This window comes from Lynx rufus, unplaced genomic scaffold, assembly GCF_022079265.1.
Source record: "Lynx rufus isolate CCGP_SWC_20201006 ecotype Redwood Valley unplaced genomic scaffold, mLynRuf1.p SCAF_16, whole genome shotgun sequence".
Lineage (NCBI taxonomy): Eukaryota > Metazoa > Chordata > Mammalia > Carnivora > Felidae > Lynx > Lynx rufus.
This window is the reverse complement of record NW_025814830.1, coordinates 2,732,645-2,752,533: the sequence shown is the minus strand read 5'-3', so window position 1 is coordinate 2,752,533 and position 19,889 is coordinate 2,732,645. Positions and strand designations below refer to the sequence as shown.

General features: G+C 42.6%; 1 protein-coding gene across 2 annotated transcripts; it reads right to left on the bottom strand.

The window, feature by feature from the left end:
- Positions 1–2,020: 2,020 nt before the first annotated feature.
- On the bottom strand, positions 2,021–17,568 carry LOC124510819 (zinc finger protein 268-like). 2 transcript variants are annotated; one of them, XM_047077480.1, is made up of 5 exons: positions 16,959–17,568; positions 9,572–9,701; positions 6,232–6,358; positions 5,866–5,958; positions 2,021–4,949 (listed from the first exon to the last, which is right to left on the bottom strand). In XM_047077480.1, the coding sequence occupies exons 2-5, from the start codon at positions 9,593–9,595 to the stop codon at positions 3,091–3,093; spliced, it is 2,103 nt and encodes a 700-aa protein (XP_046933436.1). In that variant the 5' UTR covers positions 9,596–9,701; positions 16,959–17,568; the 3' UTR covers positions 2,021–3,090. The 2 variants fall into 2 exon arrangements, with proteins under 2 accessions (XP_046933436.1, XP_046933437.1); XM_047077481.1 differs by having other exon boundaries at positions 17,314–17,568.
- Positions 17,569–19,889: the final 2,321 nt, after the last annotated feature.

Here is a 19,889-nt window from a genome sequence, read left to right as displayed (position 1 = left end):
CACGTGGCCGAGGCGCCCGGCCGCAGCAGAGCCGGGGAACTGTTGCGAATGCTAAAGCCAGAAAAAGTGCAGATCGGAACTACTGCATTTCTGGAATCGTCTGCCGGGCTCCGCTGATCATACCAACCAGCCCTACCCCAAACTCCACAGTCTGTGACACATCCTGGGAAACAAGAGTTCAAGTTACTCCATCAAAGAACAGTATACTTCACCTGGACGCCTCCAACCTATCTGGGTTGGAGATGTCACATAAAGGCTTGGCTTTAAGTGCTTCTTCAACACGCAGGAAGAGTATTTTGTCATCTTCCCAACGACAAAGTGGAGACCCAGGCCCAAATGGGACTGGTCATGTTAATGTGACCTGCCGTCAGGCGGCAGCCAAGTCTCCTGGTGTACACTTTTATGGCTCTTATTACTTAGGGAATCCCCAGTGGCTTAACTTCCACTGTTTAATTTCTTAGGTTTAGTAATGATGTTTTGATTATGTAGGGGATGCATGATAATATAGATGTGATAGTATCTTTACGACCAGAGGATTCTGAAAAGATAAACAGGTAGGTAACTAAATGGAAAATAGGTACATAACAAAATGGTGAAGTTGCTGAACCTATTTTGTAGGTACATAGGCCTCATCATTATTTAGACTTTCAACCTTTTTATACTTAAAAATTGTTAGAATGCAAAGTTGGAAAAATAACGATTTCTTCTTTGACTCCTGCAATGTGGGGGGATAAGTTTAAGAATTCTCTGAACTTGCACCAATGGGTTCACAAGGCTTAGGGCGGAAAGCCGCTTTCACAGGACGAAAGCCTCCGAGAACTGGTAGAGGCGGAGAGCCGCGGCTGCAGGGCTTTGTCCCAGGTTTGCTAGCGAGAAATATGACTTGTTAAGCCTGAGGTGGCATGCCCCATTCATCTTAGTCCCTAGAAAAGGTAGACAAATACGGTGCCAGCAGTGAAGGGCTGCCTGCTTGGCACCAAGATGTTGATTTGTCTTGACCCTAACCCCTAACATCACATACCTTTGGAACCCCTTTTCTCTCACACACATGAATAATGATAACTGTTTTATTGTCTCTTTCGGCATGACCATCATATATGTAGTCCTTCTGATCCTAATATGGAGAAAGGACCTTACTCAGGGCTCTTGTCTCCTCCCAGACATTAGCCTCTCTCGCGTTCATTTCTGCGTCTGCTCTCTTGCTGAACATGAGAGAACTCCAGACTCAAGGTCTGCAACAATGTAATATTTATAATTTATTTCTTGATTCCCAGAATTACAGATTTCTAGCTAATTTTTGTCCTGGACTTAGTGTATGCCGGCTTACAGAACAAGAGTGCACATTATTTAGTCCTTTCAGGTTTGTTGAGATTTGCATTATAGGCTAGAACATGGCCAACACGGTAAACTTTGGAAAATAAGTGCTTGAAAATTCTGTGAATTTTGAGAACATTGTATACAATACCTCCATTATATTGATTTTTGTTATGTTGTTCAAAACTTCCTTTCATAAATATTTTTATCAGCGTAAATTTATCTTTTTTTATTCCACGTTTCTTTATGCTCTGCCTTCTTTTGGGTTCATGGTTATTTTTGTTTTTTAATCATTCTGCCTTTGCCCTTGACTAGTTTGGAAAATATGCACTCTGTTCCTGTTCCCTTAATGATTACTTTAAACATGGATTTTTTTTTCTTAGGTTTTATTTACTTAAAATTAAAGTTTATTTTTTATTTTAGAGAGTATATGAGTAGGGGAGTGGGGCAGATACCAGCTGCTTCCAGTTTTTCAAAACTCAGGGACAGAAGAGTTGTGATTACTCATCACTCTTAAATCTCAGTATTTTGGGGTGTACCTGGGTGGCCCAGTTAAGCTTCCGACTCTGAATTTTGGCTCCTGATCTCATGGTTCGGGAGATTGAGCCCAGCATTGGGCTCTGCATTGACAGTGTGGAGTCTGCCTGGGATTCTCTTTCTCCTTCTCTCTCTCTCTCTCTCTCTGCCCCTCCCCTGCTCATGCGCACATACTCTCTCTCTCTCAAATAAACATTAAAAAAAATAATAATGGAAAAGGAAAGGGAGGATTTGGGGAAATGGTGAAAAGGGACCTTGTTTATTCTATAGACTTATTTAACTTTTACACCACACGTATTGATATATTTAAATCAATTAAATCAGAGTGGCAGAAGACAATTTGTGTTAAAAAAGAATATTATCCCAAATGGCTAAAAAGTATTACCAGATCCATTTACACATACCAGCCAAGTTTTTTTTTTTTTTAAGTCTTGTTTAGTTTTAAGCCTAATTACTTCCCTTGCAATTTATAAGATACACAAAAATTTACAATGCTGGCATTTCTTGATGGATTCTACACCTACAAACAAGAATTTTATGGTATACGATTTTCTTTCATGATCTTATGAAACCTGAAACTCAGGACATACATGTGCTACAAAAATCCTCTGGGCACAAAATCACATACATCTTGGACCTTTCTTAATTTACTGCTTTGACTATTCCATATATTCAAACGTGAAACAAAACTGTCTTTTAGCATACTGCAGTTATTTGCTCTTCTTGACTACTTCATGTTGTATTTTTTATAAATAACTGGTAATGTGACAGGAACAGAATTTCTATTATAAAGTTTATATGTAAGCAACTGGCCCAGTGTCATTACATTACACTAACTCTCCTTAATAAGTATTATCTGATGCACACTAAGTTTTGGACTTCATGCCACAGGCATCTCTTATCACAAATCTTCAGTCAGCTATCTTCTTTGGTGTGAAAGCTCATTTGTTTGGAAGGTGTTCCAGGATTCCCAACATTTACGAGTTTTTTCCTTCCCCCTCAGTGAAAACTATTACATGATGACCCCTCAAACACATCTGTTGCGGCCAGGTTTTATTTCTGTGTGACGTATAATGGGATTTCTCTTCTCGAGAAAAGATGTTGACTTTTCACCTCATTTGTAGGCCTTTCCCTAATGAAATTAGGCTACACTGGTGGTAGATGGTTTTCCTATATTCACTGCATTTAAAAGGTCCCTCCTGGATAAGTTTTCTGGAACTGACAAAGACCAAAATTATCCTAACGTTCCCTGCATTCAGAGGGTGTCCTTTGGGTGGATTCTTTTGTATTCCGTGAGATCTGGCCCTTCACTAAAGTCTTTCCAGCGCTGTGTTCCCGAGATTTCTTTCCTGTGTGAATTTCCTCGTGTGAAGTGAGAAAGAATTTGACAGAGAATGTTTTCCCACACTCATTACAGTGATAAGGTTTCTGTCCCACGTGACTTCTCTGATGAACACTGAGGTATGATTTCTCAAAAAAGGCTTTCCCACATTGAGTGCACTGATACGGTTTCTCTCCTGTGTGGCGTCTCTGATGTCTAATGAGCTGTGACTTCTGGTTGAAGATCTGACCGCATGGAACACACCCATAGGGTTTCTCTCCAGTATGGCACCGTTGATGGATAATAAGATGGCTTTTTTGGCGGAAAGCTTTTCCACATTCATTGCATCCATGGGGTTTCTCTCCTGTGTGAATCAACTGATGTCTACTGAGCATTGCCATACTGCTAAAGGCTTTCTGGCATTCGAGACATACAAAGGGTTTCTCTCCTGTATGCGTTCTGTGATGGACAATGAGCATTGCCTTTCGTATGAAAGCTTTTCCACACTCACTGCATTCATAGGGTTTCTCTCCTGTATGAGTTCGCTGATGGACAATGAGATGTGACTTGTCTATGAAGGCTTTTCCACACTCACTGCATTCATAAGGCTTCTCTCCTGTATGAATTCTCTGATGTGTTATGAGGGATGACTTTTTATTAAAGGCTTTCCCACATTCCTTGCACTCATAAGGTTTCTCTCCTGTGTGAGTTCTTCGATGAACGATAAGCTGGGAGTTGTCTATAAATGCTTTTCCACATTCACTGCATTCATAAGGCTTCTCTCCCGTATGGATTCTCTGATGTGTTATGAAGTGTGACTTTTTATTGAAGGCTTTCCCACATTCCTTACACTCATAAGGTTTTCTTCCTGTATGATTTCTCTGATGTACAATGAGCTGTGATGTGTGTACGAAAGCTTTTCCACACTCATTGCATTCATAAGGCTTCTCTCCTATATGAATTCTCTGATGTGTCAGGAGATGTGAGTTTTTACTGAAAGCTTTCCCACATTCCTTGCATTCGTACGATTTTTCTCGTGTGTGAGTTCGCTGGTGAACAACAAGCTGAGACTTGCTGCAGAAGGTCTTTTCACATTCTTTACATGCATAGGGTCTGTCTCCTGTATGAGCTCTTTGATGGATAAGTAGGTTTGACTTCTGCATGAAACCTTTCCCACAGTCACTACACTCAAAAGGTTTCTCTCCTGTGTGTGTGCGGTAATGCAACCTGAGCTTTGTCTTCTCTCTGTAGGCTTTGCCACACTCTTTGCATTCATAGGGTTTCTCTCCTGTGTGAGTCCTGTGGTGTAAAATGAGATGATACTTTGTTCTGAAAGACTTTGGACACTCAAAACATCCATACGGTTTCTCTCCTGTATGAGTTCTCTGGTGCAGAGTAAGATGACATTTTGTACTGAAAGCTTTCTGACATTCAGGGCATCTGTACGGCTTCTCTCCTGTATGAGTTCTCTGGTGTATTATGAGCTTTGACTTATACCTGAAGGATTTGGGACATTCACTGCATTCATAAGGTTTTCCTTCTGTGTGAATTCTGTGATGTCTTTTGAGATTTTTCACCGTGCTGAAAGTCTTCACACAGAAATTATGTTCACTGTACTGGGCTGAAGTATGGCAGGTTTCATGTAGAGTATGGAAAAATGATTTCCCATGGCCACTTAATTCATTGGAATTCATTTCTGCAGAATTTTTATTCTGAAGTTTTGAATCTGAATATTGTTTCAAACGTATTCCTCTTGAGAAACACTGAAGGGGTCTTTCTACAAATGGAACAAAGTTTTGCTCAGAGAAAAATTTTTTCCCAATGCATTATTTTCATTATTGCTTAACAGATTCATCATTCTCAATATTTTCCTGATACTAATCCTAAACCTGCCACATTACTTCAGGGAAAAAAAAAAAATCCTATCATTATGAAATGGAGGGGGATGGAATCTCAAGTCCCTATCTAAAGAGAATGGAGAAAGTGATACAGCAGGTGCACAGAAGTCAGAGGCATCCAATAAAAGAAATAGATAATATGTAATGAACTGAAGGACATGGGTGTCATCAAATTTTGGAGGGAATCTATGAAATCTCCAGAAGCGTAACAGAAGGGCTATGTGGGGGTGCCTGGGTGGCTCAGTTGGTTGAGTGTCCGCAACTTCAGCTCAGGTCATGATCTTATGGTTTGAGGGTTCAAGCCCCATGTTGGGCTTTGCACTGACAGCGCGAGCCTGCTTGGGATTCTCTGTCTCCCCTTCCCTCTCCCCTCCCCTGCTCATTCTCCCTCTTTCTCGAAAACAAACATTAAAAAAAAAAAGCCTACCTCTTTAAAAAAAAAAAAAAAAAAAAAAGGAGAGCTAAGTGAATATGGGTAAGACATGGGGAAAGTGGGTTGTGTCTAACAAGCTGCAAAAGAACAACTGAGCCAAAAAAGAAAGACCGAATGAAACAGGCCAAGATCTGACCCAGGGCAGATAAAAGGAGGTACGTCTTCTCTGAGGTGGCTAGCAAATGAGTCATACACGGTAAGAGAAGGAAGCACCATTCACACTGGTGACCTCTGTTCACTCAAAGTCACCTCTAAAGGTTCAAAGACGATGAGAAAAAAACCCCAAAATAACAAGGATCCCAAAGCACCAAGATCAACTGTCACTTGGCTTCCGCTAACTCCCACTGCGCTGGTATACTCACCTGGACTACACGAACTTGGGAATTCTCTCTCTACCAGTCCTTGCACTCCTTTCTCCACAGGAACCGTTGCTTCTGGCCAGGGAGCGTGATAACCTGTCAAGGGGTCATCACAGAGAACTGAGCAGTATTAGGGCCTATTGAAGGAAAGTTCTGTTTTAGGGAACAGGCAGTAAATCTCAGCAGAACAGAAACTCTTTATTCCAAAATTGAAAATAAGTACCGTCACTGGTCATAAGGAAAATAGGTTCTATCACCTTTCCAAGTCCAAAATCATTAAGGATATCAGAGTACCCATAAATTGTAGCAATGGGGGGAAAAAAGCAATTAATGGGCTCATGCTGAGATATTTAGGAAAGTTGTCTTTACCCAATGACATTAGGTTGCTGTAATTTTCCAACATCACATCCCGGTAGAGGTTCTTCTGAACAGTATCTAGTAGCTCCCATTCTTCGCAGGTGAAATCCACAGCCACATCACTGAATGACAATAAGCCCTGTAATAACATAACCCTTTTTGATCTGGAGTTAATATAATGGAAAAAATGTAGGAGACAGATCTTATTCTGATTATTTTTGCTATAGACATTTATAAACAAGTATTTATGCCTAGTTTTGATTTATGCTTTGTGGGCTAATAACTTCATTTAAGCTATCCTTTCTGCATTCTTCATTCACTTCACTCATTCATTCACCCATGCAAAATGTTGCTAAAACTTTGCCTAAAAACCATCTGCAACCCACCTTAGGAGTGTTTAATGTTGGGGCGCCTGGGTGGCTCAGTTGGTTAAGTGTCCGACTCTTGAGCTCAGCTCAGGTCATGATCTCACGGTTTGTGAGATCAAGCCCCGAGTCGGCTCTGTGCTGACCGCGCGGAGACTGGTTGGGATGGATGGATTGATTCATTCATTCATTCTCTCTCTCTCTCTCTCTCTCTCTCCCGCCCCCTGCCCCTCTCTGCCCCTCCCCATTCACACGTGCGCATACTCTTTTCTCTCAAGTTAACTTTTTAAAAATGAGTAATGTTACCTACTGTAATAGGAATACATATGCACTAAAAAAGGAAATAAAGCATAATCCAGCCTTCATGTAGCTTCTGATAGTGCAGAGTGGCAAGTACACTCCTTGACAGAGTTGACATATGGGAAGACATTATGGTTTAAGGGTTACGACAGAAGTATACTCAAGTTAAAACATGGGCACAAGTAGGTGGAGAAATAACAGTCCTGAAGAAGTGGTCAAGCTAGAGCTACATCCGGTATGTTCAGTGGTGTGTCCCACAGTAAGAGCTAGAAGAGGTGGGAGCCATGGGTCTTCCAAAGGGAGGACGAGTTCAAAGTGTTAAATCCTGGGGAGCCTGGGTGGCTCGGTCAGTGGAACAGCTGACTCTTGATTTCAGCTCAGGTCTTGATCTCACGGTTCGTGGGTTCAAGCCCCAAGTTGGGCTTTGTGCTGACAGCGCTGAGCCTGCTTGGGATCCTCTCTCTCCCCCTCTCCTGCTTGTGCTCTTTCTTTTTCTCTCAAAATAAATAAAGTTAAAAAAAAAAGTGTTAAGTACCATTCTGGCTTCAAGAAACTGCAAAAAGTTCAGCGAGACAAAAGAGGCCAAAGAGAACAGATGCCCTGGGCACAGGCAGCAACAGACCTTGGAGCAAGTGTTTATATGTCCTATAGACACTTGGTAGACACTACAGTGTTTTTCTTTTTTCTTTTTTTTTTTTTTAAGTTAGTTTATGTATGTAATCTCTACACCAAATGCAGGGCTTGAACTCATGACCCCAAGATCAAGAGTCACATGCTCTTCCAACCGAGCCAGCCAGGTGCGCCTGCAGTGTTTTTCATATACAAAAATATGTTATGCTCAGAATTACCTTTTAGAAATTGACTGTGCTACATATTAACTCATGATACAAAAGCAAACAGAAAGCACTTACTATGTATTGCTCTAAACACTTCATATGTATTAACACAATGATCTGCACAATGACCCTTAGGTAAGCATTACTCTTCGCAAATAAGAAGATATTTTTTTTAAGTTTTCTAGCTATGCCTTTTATATCTCCTACATTTCCTTAGGAAGATGACCGTTCACTGGGTCCACACTCTGTAGAAGGACAGGAGAGGAAGACCCATTGATGTTTGAGGACACTTCTTCACACTTAATGCCTGGGAAATATTTACTCAAAAAGTTCATGTGCTTTCTCCTTATATACAAAGTAAATCCCTTTTTTAAAAAATGTTTATTAATTTTTGAGAGAAAGAGAGACAGAGCATGAGCAGGGGAGGGGCAGAGAGAGAGGAAGACACAGAATTGGAAGGAGGCTCCAAGCTCTGAGCTGTCAGCACAGAGCCTGATGCGGGGCTCGAACTCACAAGTGGTTAGATCATGACCTGAGCGCAAGTCAGACACTTTAACTAACTGAGCCACCCAGGTGCCCCTATACAAAGTAAATCTCATAACATGTTTTTATTCTTTTGTGATGGTTTCCAGTATTACCACAGATCTGTCTGCAACTCAGCTCTGGATCCCACTGCTTGTGTGGCAATGTTCCAACTGTTAGCACCTTGCAACATGTGACATGCAGATTAGCTAGAACTCCCTTCCTCATTAGCTCCTCTGGATCATTTATTCCGCCTCTGGGTCTAAGCACATCTCTCCCAGCTGCAGTGTATCTATATACATAGTTCACTTGGATTGTGTACGTGTTTTAAATTGTTAACTAGTTAATTAGTTGTCACACAATGTTACATTAGTTTCAGTTGTATAATAGAGATTCAACAAACTATAGTCATGTCGTGTTCACGGCATGTGTAGCTGTCTAAATACAACACTATCGGGGCGCCTGGGTGGCGCAGTCGGTTAAGCGTCCGACTTCAGCCAGGTCACGATCTCGCGGTCCGTGAGTTCGAGCCCCGCGTCAGGCTCTGGGCTGATGGCTCGGAGCCCGGAGCCTGCTTCCGATTCTGTGTCTCCCTCTCTCTCTGCCCCTCCCCCATTCATGCTCTGTCTCTCTCTGTCCCCAAAATAAATAAACGTTGAAAAAAAAATTTAAAAAAAAAATAAATAAATACAACACTATTACAGTATCATTGATTACATTCCCTATGCTGTACATTAAAAAAATTTTTTTTAATTGTTTTATTTTAAATTTTTTTTTTTCCAACGTTTATTTATTTTTGGGACAGAAAGAGACAGAGCATGAACGGGGGAGGGGCAGAGAGAGAGGGAGACACAGAATCGGAAACAGGCTCCAGGCTCCGAGCCATCAGCCCAGAGCCTGACGCGGGGCTCGAACTCACGCACCGCGAGATCGTGACCTGGCTGAAGTCGGACGCTTAACCGACTGCGCCACCCAGGTGCCCCTAATTGTTTTATTTTAGAAAGAGAGTGTGAGTAGGGAAGGGGCAGAGGGAGAGAGGGAATTTTAGGCTCTCAGCGTGAAGCCTGATATGGGACTCGATTCCAAGATCCTGGGATCATGACTTGAGTGAAATCAAGAGCCGGCCGCTCAACCGACTGGGCCACCCAGGTGCTACCCTATGCTGTAGCTTTTATGCTCATGATTTCTTCATTCCAAAATTGAAAGTCTGTATCTTCCACTTCCCTTCACCCATTTTGCCCAACTCCTCACTCCCTTACCAACTCTGGCAAGCATCAGATTGTATGCATTTTTATAAACCTCTAGAAATATGGGAAATAAACAGCTCACCTGGGACTTGGTCATTTTCAGCATTCAGGTGTCTCCGGTGTCAAGAGTATCCTCAGTAAGGATGAATTTCTCGACTCGAGATCTGCTTTTTTTCCTTTATAGGAAGTGCCTCATTCTGGGAAGGCAGCATCTATGGATTCAAAGAAAGATTTGTTTGGCATGGAAATAATAATAAAAGCAAGTTCCTGTGCAGGCAAGGAACTGTTTTTAAGCGTCTTCTTTTCTCACGTAACCCTCACAATCCTAGTGGCTAGACAATAATTATTCCATTTGAAAGAAAAGAAAGATCAAACACCTAACTAAAAGCCACACAGTAACTGGTGGACCAAGGATTAAGACGCAAACCCTCAGAAATGATAGAATCTGATTCCAGGGAAATTACCAGAATGATGAATTATCCTTTCAGCCTAAACAACTAAAAAAAATGGGGGAAATATCTAAAACGACTATTTTCAGACACAGAAGTCAGAGAAGAAGGGGAACATTTGTGTGCTGAGACTCACTGCCTGGAGACCTTCTAGGCCACAGTTGGGGAGAAGGAACCCAAAGAGTCTAGCAGGCTTGCTGAATTAATGATAAAAAAGTCAAAGTCTGAGGAAGCAAAGATGACAAGCACTTGCCAGGCAGTATACCAGAGAAGAGAGAGAGGGAAAACTCACTCTGCAGATGCACAGAGGGTTCTTTTGAGTCTCTGGCTAAGGTCTAATGAACTGTGAGGAAAGGAGAAGGTCCAACAATTCCTGGAGCTCACCCCAGATCAGGAACAGCCAGTGTTCCCACTAGCCTGGGCGGAAAGACCTTCTAGTATGCCTGTTTTTCAAATGTGCAGAGGTCTCAGGAGAATATTACCTCAATAATGGGGACAAAATGTGCAGAGGTCTCGGGAGAATATTACCTCAATAATGGGGACAAAATAAGACCAAAAAGACTCTTATGGCCCCACCTAAGAAAGCTTAAAAGAAAGCCTCCAAAGAATCAAAACTCTTTCAGAGTAACTTGGTTACATCCCAGAGCAAACCTCAAAAGTAGTGAAAGGAATAAAAGAAAATCCTGCAAACAGTGTGAAGCTGACGATATATGATATCCAATCAAAAATGACCAGAGATGCAGAGAAGCAAGGAAATATGACCCACGGCTAGGGGGGAAATCAAGCAAGAGAAAGAGACAAAAATGGCCAAAGGGAGAGACCTGGCACCCAGTACACTAAAAACGCTATCATAGGCACACCTGGGTGGCTCAGTAGGGTAAGCTCAGGTCATGATCTCGTGGTTTGTGGGTTCGAGCCCCGTGTTGGGCTCTGTGCTGACAGCTTGTAGCCTGGAGCCTGCTTTGGATTCTTTGTCTCCCTCTATCTCTGTCCCTCCCCTGCTTGTGCTGTCTGTCTGTCTGTCTCTTTCTCTCTCTCTCCCTCAAAAATAAACATTAAAAAATTAAAAACAAATGCTAGGGGCGCCTGGGTGGCGCAGTCGGTTAAGCGTCCGACTTCAGCCAGGTCACGATCTCGCGGTCCGTGAGTTCGAGCCCCGCGTCAGGCTCTGGGCTGATGGCTCAGAGCCTGGAGCCTGTTTCTGATTCTGTGTCTCCCTCTCTCTCTGCCCCTCCCCTGTTCATGCTCTGTTTCTCTCTGTCCCAAAAATAAATAAACGTTGAAAAAAAAAATTAAAAAAAAAAAAAAAACAAAAAACAAATGCTATTATATATATACTCCATATATTCAACACATTAGAGACAAGCATGAACATGATGAAAAACTATTAAAATGTTTAACAAATGTGACTGAAACACTAGGAGGACATTTATGTTTACCTCATACCAAAATTAACTCAAATAGATTACAGTTGTAAGAATTGAAACTGTGATACTTCTAGAAGAAAGCACAGAAAAAAAATTTTAAGTTTATTTATTTGTTTTAGGAGAGAGAAGAGAGAAGGGGGAGGAAGCGGGGCAGAGAGAGAGAGAAAGAGAGAATCCCAAGCAGCCTCTGTGTTGTCAGTGGACATGAGATCATGACTTGAGCTGAAATCAAGAGTTGAATGCTTAACTGACTGAGCCATCCAGGAGCCCCAAGCACAGAAAAACTTTAAGTGATCTTGGATTAGGCAAAGATTTATTACAGGGCACAAAATGCACAATAAAAAAAAAATTGATAAATTGGACTTCCTCATTACTAAACATTTTTGATATGCAAAAGATAGTTGTAAAATGAAGGATGAAGCCAGAGGAGGTTAGAGTAAAACATTAATGAAGTGCATACTTGATTGAAAGACTTCTATGTAAAAAATATGAAGAACTTTTCCAACTTCACAAAAGAGACAATCTAGTAAAAAAAGGAACAAAAGATTTAAACAAACACTTCCTCCCAAACATACAGAGAAAGCAATTAAGCACATGAAAAACTGTTTTAGGTTACACAACGAAAGCAAATTAAAACCAAAATAAAATATTGCTACAAACCTGTTAGAATGGTCATTTATTTATGTGTTTACATATGTGTGTATATATGTATTTATTTATTTATAAGTAAGCTCTAGGCCCAATGTGGAGCTCCAACTCACGACCCTGAGATCAAGACTTGCCAGGTGCCCCAGAATGGCTATAATTTAGAAGACCGAGGGGCACCTGGGTGGCTTAGTTGGTTGAGCATCTGAGTTCGATCAGGTAATGATCTCACAGTTTGTGAGTTCGAGCCCCACAATGGGCTCTGCGCTGATAGTGCAGAGCCTGTTTGGGATTCTCTCTCTCTCTCTCTCTCTCTCTCTCTCTCTCTCTCTCTCTCTCTCTCTCTCTCTCCCCATCCTCCACTGACACTCCCTTGCTCAAAAAAAAGAAAAAAAAAAAGAACTGATAAGTGTTATTGTATGTAAATTATACCTCAATCAAGCTAACTTTTGCCTACAAAAGCAAAACAAATACAGGCTGTCTGCCTCTGAACAAAGTTTGTGTCCTTCAATTCTGCAATGAAGTCTCAACTAAAATCTCAAATACTTATCTCTTGTTGAGACTTTATCTTCACACAAAATCCCAGCTGGATCTCTTATGTACTCCGAGCAGTGCTGACTGTTAAAGAATTAATTCTGGCTATGCAAAATTAATTTACCACAGAGTAATGTAGAGATGCCAGGACATCCTGGAAATACTTGGACACAGTTTATTACTCTCAATATCACACTGCTGAGAACTCTGAAAGAAAATACAACTCTGTGTCTTAGACTGTAGGAGAACTGAAGAAAACAGAACTGGATTTCAAAGACAATGGGAGAAAGAAATTTATAGGCCAATTGCATTTATTAGCTTCTCTATAAAAACCTGAAATAAGGGACTCCTGGCTGGCTCAGTGGGTAGAGCATGCAACTCTTTTGTTTTTAATGGTATTCTCTTTTTTTAATGTTTCTTTGTATCTGAGAGAGAGAGAAGAGTGAGCGCGCATGAGAGGGAGAGGGGCAGAGAGAGAGGGAGACAGAGGATCCAAAGCTGAAAGCACAGAGCTTGATGCAGGGCTTGAACTCATCAACCACAAGATCATGACCTGAGCCAGAGTCAGACGTTTAACCGACTGAGCCACCCAGGCGCCCTGAGGATGCAACTCTTGATCTCAGGGTTGTGAGTTTGAGCCCCATGTTGGGTGCAGAAATTGCTTAGGAAAAAAATACTCGAAATAAAATGCTAGATAACTGTATCCACTGGTATGTAGGAGGTATATACTAGGAAAACTGAATACAGAAGAACTGTACTATGCACAGCTGACTTTATTCCAGTAATGCAAGGATAGTTTAATAAGAACCATTTAATTCTCTCAAAAGATGAAGAAAAGAGATGTCAGAAAACCCCAAGCCACTCAATTAAAAAAATATATATTACTAAACTAGAAATAGACAAGAAAGAGTATCTACAAAATAATCCACAGCACATTTCTTTAAACTCAGGGACATGGATAACCTCTCACTGAACCTTTAGTCAAAAATGTACCACAGATCAGAACCTGAGCAATAAAATGGGCAAAACCAATTGAAAGAAGACTGGAAAAAAACCAAAACTGTCATTATGCAACTGTTTTGAGATCAATATAAACATCAATTGGAATTTCACATTCAAACAACAATTAAGGTTTAAAAGGGGTTAAAACCAGTATTCACGATACCAGCAAAACCTGTGAAGTACCTGGGGGAACCTGTGCAAGGTAACAGATTATAGCAAAAGAATGCAAATCGTAAGCAGTCAAATGGAGAGAGGGACAAAAGGGTGAGGTTCGGGAGGATCCCAAACCAGAAGTTTCCATTGTCCTATCCTCTGGGAGTCAGGACACATTACATATCCGTCCAGCATATCCACGAGTGCCAATATGTAGGGTATTGCCACCACAGAGGTGCATCTGAGTTTCAGTGTCTGTAGTTTTTATTAGAATTTCATTAATCAGTAAGCAGGACTGATTTAATCACTGGCCATTTGACTCAGCCTCCAGCACCACTACCATCTTGGAGCTAAGGCTGGTCTCACCAGGCTCAAAGCCCCCACCCCCTAATTGCATGGTTGGTCTTTCTGGCATAAATAGCCCCATGCCAAGTCTCCTCATTGGCATAAACTATCCATAGACCCACCATGAATAATAACAAGGACACGCCTGTCACTTAGGACATTCCAACAGTTTAGAGGCTACCTCCCAGGAACTGGGGACAAAGCCCAGGCAAATGGTTTATCACAAAATACCTAGCAAAAGACTAAGTTTCTAAGTACGTGACTATTCTCTAAAATGAGTAAAGACGAACTTGTAAGTTTTAAAATTGGCCAACGTAATATATAAAGATGTTGAATCACTATGTTGTACACTTGTAACGTTGTTGCATCAACTGTAATGAAATTTAAAAATTAAAGTAAGTAAATAAAACTGGCCAATGAACATATAAAAAGATAATCGGGGCACCCAGGTGGCTCAGTTGGTTAAGTATCCGACTCTTGATCTCGGCTCAGGTCATGATCTCACGGTTTTGTGAGTTTGAGCCCCACATCAGGCACTGTGCTGACAGCGTGGAGCCTGCCTAGGATTCTCTCTCTCCTCTCTCTCTGCCCCTCCCCCAGTCATGCTGTGTCTTTCTCTCTCTCAAAATAAATAAACATTAAAATTAAAGAAAAAAGATAATCAACCATCATAGTTATGAGAATAGTACATATGGAGACCACAACGAGAGGACTTTGACACCCAAAAGATGGTCAAAAACAAGAATGAAAATACTAAGTGTTGGAAAGCTTACTGATCAACAGGCACTTTTACAATACTGATGAGAGAGTAAGGTGGTACAAGAGAAATTTGGCTTTTCCTTTAGATGAAAATTCATCTATTTTATGTCAGAAATAATACTTCTGGGCTAGACTATATAAATTCTCACAATGACCAGGAGATATATAAGACTTTGGAACTTCACTACTTTTAACAGCCGAAACCCAGAAACAATACGAATGTCCAACAGTAGGAGAATGGATGTGTGAACTACACTATATTCATGCAATGAAATTCATTTTAATGAGCCAAACTTACATGCAAGATGGATGAATCACAGACTTTTTTTTTTTAATTAAACAAAATTGGGGGCACCTGGGTGGCTCAGTCGGTTAGGCGTCCGACTTCAGCTCAGGTCATGATCTCACAGTCCATGAGTTTGAACCCTGCATCGGGCTCTGTGCTGATAGCCTGGAGCCTGCTTCTGATCCTGTGTGTCTCTCTCTGCCCCTCCCCTGCTCATGCTCTGTCTCTGTCTCAAAAATAAAAACATTTAAGAAATGTTTTTAATAAATAATTAAAAAAAATTTTTTTTTATTTTAGAGCGAGAGTGCGAGCAGGGGAGAGGGGCAGAGGGAGAGAGCATCTTAAGCAGGCTCCAGGCTGAGCATCGAGCCTGACACAGGGCTCGATCCCATGACCCTAGGATCATGACCTGAGCTGAAATCGAGAGTCAGATGCTCAACTGACTGAGCCACCCAGGCGCCCGCAATCACAGACTTGTAATGAATCAAGAAAAGCAAGCCTCAGAAGACCACATTATAAGATCCTTATTATAACACTTACAAACTAGAAGAATTAAAGAGTGTACTCTTATGGTATTCATAGACGTGATAAAATTATAAAAGTCAAGGGAATACTACATACTAATTTGTGAACAGTAGTTCCAAAGTTTGGGAGAGTTAAAAGGAGGGACTAGGAAGATGAATAAGCATGGAGACTTTTCCATTTTTAAATAATCAAATATGACCTTTAATTAAAACTATAAAGAAAAGCTGAGGTTAATCACCTTTTTCTAAATGGGGCTATCACACTAGAAAAGACTCATAAAAGGATGATACACCCACTGTCGCTAAAGGTGTAGAAAAGCCTGGCACATGGCGTGTGCAAGCATTACATAATGGAACATTACTGGGGAGTTTGGTAAAACTAAACCAGAAGCCTTTGAAATATGCATTTAAGCCGGCCTACTTTTATATATTAAAAAAGGAAATGATGATAAGTATATAACGATAACTTCCTTTTGTCAAGTACCTACCTGTTATGGACTTAATATTTATGTCGTCTAGGTGGCGCCTGGCTGACTCAGTCAGTAGAGCATGCCACGCTTGATCTCAGGGTCCGGGGTTGTGAGTTCAAGCCCTACCTAGGGCGGGGAACCTACTTAAAAAATTTAAAAAAAATTCACAGCCCCCAAACTCAGGTTTAGTTGTGTATTTGCACACAGGGCCTTTGGGAGATAATTAGGTTTGATGAGGTCATGAAGGTAGGGCCCTCAGGAGTACCTCTGTGAGGTAGATACCAATTTGTCTGCATGGGAAAAATGCGAATTATAGATAGAACTTGGTACCTCACCCCAAATCACACAAACAAGTAGCAGAACGGACATAAAAAGCTAGGACTAACATGATTTCACTTGCATGCAAACACGTATACACTGGCTGACACGCGCACACAGTGTTTATGGCATAATTTTTAACAATGGATCTATCTATAGCAGGTATACTCGTGATCACTTTGCTATTCTTTCGAGTTCTCTTTATGCTTAAAATTCAGTATGAAAAGCTGGGAAACGTAATACTTCAATGCTTCATACACACCCAAATGTCTGTCTACCTGAGGCCTCCTCGCGTGCCAACCCCACCCACCTCTCCCACGGATGCCAGGCTGCTGCACACCCTGCACTTCGCTCTTGCACCTACTCACAGCACCCCCCCCCCCGACAGCTATTTTCACAGGGATCACGAACCCCTCGGATGCTCGAACTCGGACCACAGGAACCCCAGACGACTAACCCCCAATCCTTTCCTCACCGACCGGACCCCGATGGGCCCCTGGGTCAGTGGCTCCCCCAGAGCCTCTGTCTACGGCCTGGGGGCGCGTTCCGAAGCACACCTGTCACTGTCAGCAGGAACGGTCTCTCGTCCTAAACACTGATGCCAGCCGAAGACTCCGACAGCCTCCAAACCGCCTTAAACAAGCACCTTCCTACGAGCACCCACCGCAAACCGCAGCTCAGGTCGAGGAATTCCCACAACGCGGGACTCTGAAAGGAGCCTGTAGAAAGCTCACAGGACCTCGACCGCGAATCTGTGACCTTACGCCGTGGGAACCCAATCCTCAATACGCCACTTCCGCTTCCGTTCACCTGGTGTGCTGGCCCGTGTCCAGGGCCATTACTCAGATTCAGTAGCACTTTGGAGTGAGCGATCAAGCCACAAACCCTCACTCCGGCCCCGGCTAGAATTACCGCTGGCTAACTCCGCCGCGACGATTTCGCTGCGTATTGGTGGGAGCGGCCATTGCGGATCGTGCCCGCCATCTTGCGTCGTGCGCTGTACGGAGAGCGAGACGGCCACCGTAGGCGACCGGAGTAGGCCGGCCAGACACGAAAGGTGCAAATCCAGCCCATCCTTTCTCCGCTTTTCGAGACTTCTCATGTCCGGTTCTTCCACCTCGGCAGCGGCTGTCAGTGCCGTCGCGCATGCTTAGTAGGACCTCAGCGCTCTCTCCTGCAGTCTTCCAATCTCACCGGGACGCTAAGCCAATCACAGACCAGGCCTGAGCCGGAAATGGCCGCTCCCGCTCTGTCTCGTCGCCCTTTGGAAGCCGCTCTGAGGGCGCGGCCATATTGGGAAAGTCTGGATCCGTACAGGGAAGAGCGGACTTCAGGGCTGGGAATCCGGAGGCGTTCACGGCACATTTGAGAAAACGGGGATTAGGAGGCTAGAACTGGATCTGGAGGAGCAGGGGCGGTACGAGGAGAGCGCTCTGGATGTGTGCTTCGCGATGAGAGACGGTTGTGAAGCATTCACTGGGACCCGAGGTCCACGCCAGAAGATTAACTCTTGTATCTCGTGTCCCAACATAAACTGAGTACATTAAAGAAGGATCCTGTGTATCCTCGTTAGTCACAGCCCACCAGTCATTTGTTTTTGTGAATACCGCACAGATAATGATCCCAGCAGCATTATTTAGTCGGTTTCCCCCACTGCTATGTAGTACCATGTGTCATAAATCAAGTCTCCTTACCTTCATGACTCTGACTTAGGACGTTCTGTTCCATTGGTCTCTTTGTTTATCCCCGTGCCGGTACCACTATGTTTTAGCTATGGGAGCTTTCCAAGTCTTAACAATCCGATAAAGCAAGGTCTCCTACCATATTCTTTTCCTATGAGCCTGTCTTTGTTCTTTAGGCCCTTTATATTTTCAAATAAGATTTTTTAAGTTTATTTTTGAGAGAGACAGAGACTGTGAGTGGCAGAAGGGCAGAGAAAGGGACAGAAAGAATCCCAAACAGGCTCCCGCCTTCAGCACCGAGCCTGAAGCAGAGCTCCAACCCAGGAACCATGAGATCATGACCTGAGCCAAAATCGAGTCAGACACTTAACCAACTGAGTCATCCAGACACCCCTATATTTTCAAATAAAATTTTAACTCACCTTGTGAACTTCCACACACACAGAAGTGTTTGTGGAAAAAATCTAGAATAGCATTCCAGGGCTATCTCTGTGAAGGGATCGGGACCATTGAAAATGATGAGAAGGAGGAACGCCTGGGTGGCTCAGTCACTTAAGCATCTGACTTTGGCTCAGATCATGATCTCCAGGTTCGAGAGTTCGAGCCCCATGTTGGGCTCTGTGCTGACAGCTCAGAGCCTGGAGCCTGCTTCGGATTCCGTGTCTCCCTGTCTGTCTGCCCCTCCCCCGCTTGCACTCTGTCTTTCTCTCTCTCTCAAAAATAAATATTAAAAATTTAAAAATGATGTAAGGGTGTTTACTGGAAAGGGATAAATAGGGCTTCTGGAATGTTCTATGGCTTGATCTGAGTGGTAGCACATAATTGTTAACACATGGGTGTTGCCATTTTATGTTAAACTAATACATATGTGTGTGATTGTATTTAATATACTTTTCTGTATGGTATATTCTAGAATACAAATGTTTTAATAATTGTACATACTCCACTTTACACAGCTGGCAACTAGGTAGAATTAATAGATTTTTAGTTACAGGCAACAACTGCCTTCACTTTTATGAATACTTCACGGAACCAAATAGCTTAAACATCCCAAAAGAGAGGATTGTGTTTGGGGTACCTGGCTTGCTCAGTGGAGCATGTGACTCTTGATCTTGGGGTTGTGAGTTCGAACCCCACATTGGGTGTAGACATTACTTAAAAGTAAAATCATTAAGGGGCACCTGGGTGGCTCAGTCAGTTGAGCGTCTGACTCTTGGTTTTGGCTCAGGTCATGATCCTGAAGTTTGCAAGTTCAAGCCCCATGTGAGGCTCCACACTGACAGTATGGAGCCTGCTTGGGATTCTCTCCCTCTCTCTCTGCCCCTTCCCTGTTCTCGCTCACTCTCTCAAAAAAAAAAAATCTTAAAAAAATAAGGGGGGGGGGACGCTTGGGTGGCCCGATGGTTGAGCATCCGACTTTAGCTCAGGTCATGATCTCAGTGTTGGTGAGTTTGAGCCTCACATCAGCACAGAGCCCACTTCAGATCCTCTGTCCTCCCTCTCTCTATCCCTCCCCTGCTTGTTCTTTCTCTCTCAAAAATAAATAAATCTTGTAAAAATATAAAAAATACAGACAGAGAGGATTGTGTTTAGCTAGGCCCGAGTGTCTGGTCTAGGAGCCAAAAGCTCATGTGAAAAGAGCACTATCCTAAGAGCTCCCATTTTCCCCTCCTTTTCATTGACCTGCTAGATCTTGAGTGTTGAGCTCAATTGTTTCATTCTTTTCACAGAGGCATTAAAGGACTCTGGTCTTCAATTTGCCCAACTTAAAGGACTATGGTTGTCCAGTCCCAATACCTAGTAACC

What these genes read in the sequence shown, in the direction of transcription:
- LOC124510819 (XM_047077480.1), bottom strand. Translation starts at nt 9,595, where the DNA reads ATGCTGAAAATGACCAAGTCCCAG. An exon ending in TGAAAATGACCAAGTCCCAG is followed by an intron (nt 6,359 to 9,571) that starts GTGAGCTGTTTA and finishes ATGTTATTACAG; the next exon opens with GGCTTATTGTCATTCAGTGA. An exon ending in CCCAAGTTCGTGTAGTCCAG is followed by an intron (nt 4,950 to 5,865) that starts GTGAGTATACCA and finishes TTCCATTTGTAG; the next exon opens with AAAGACCCCTTCAGTGTTTC.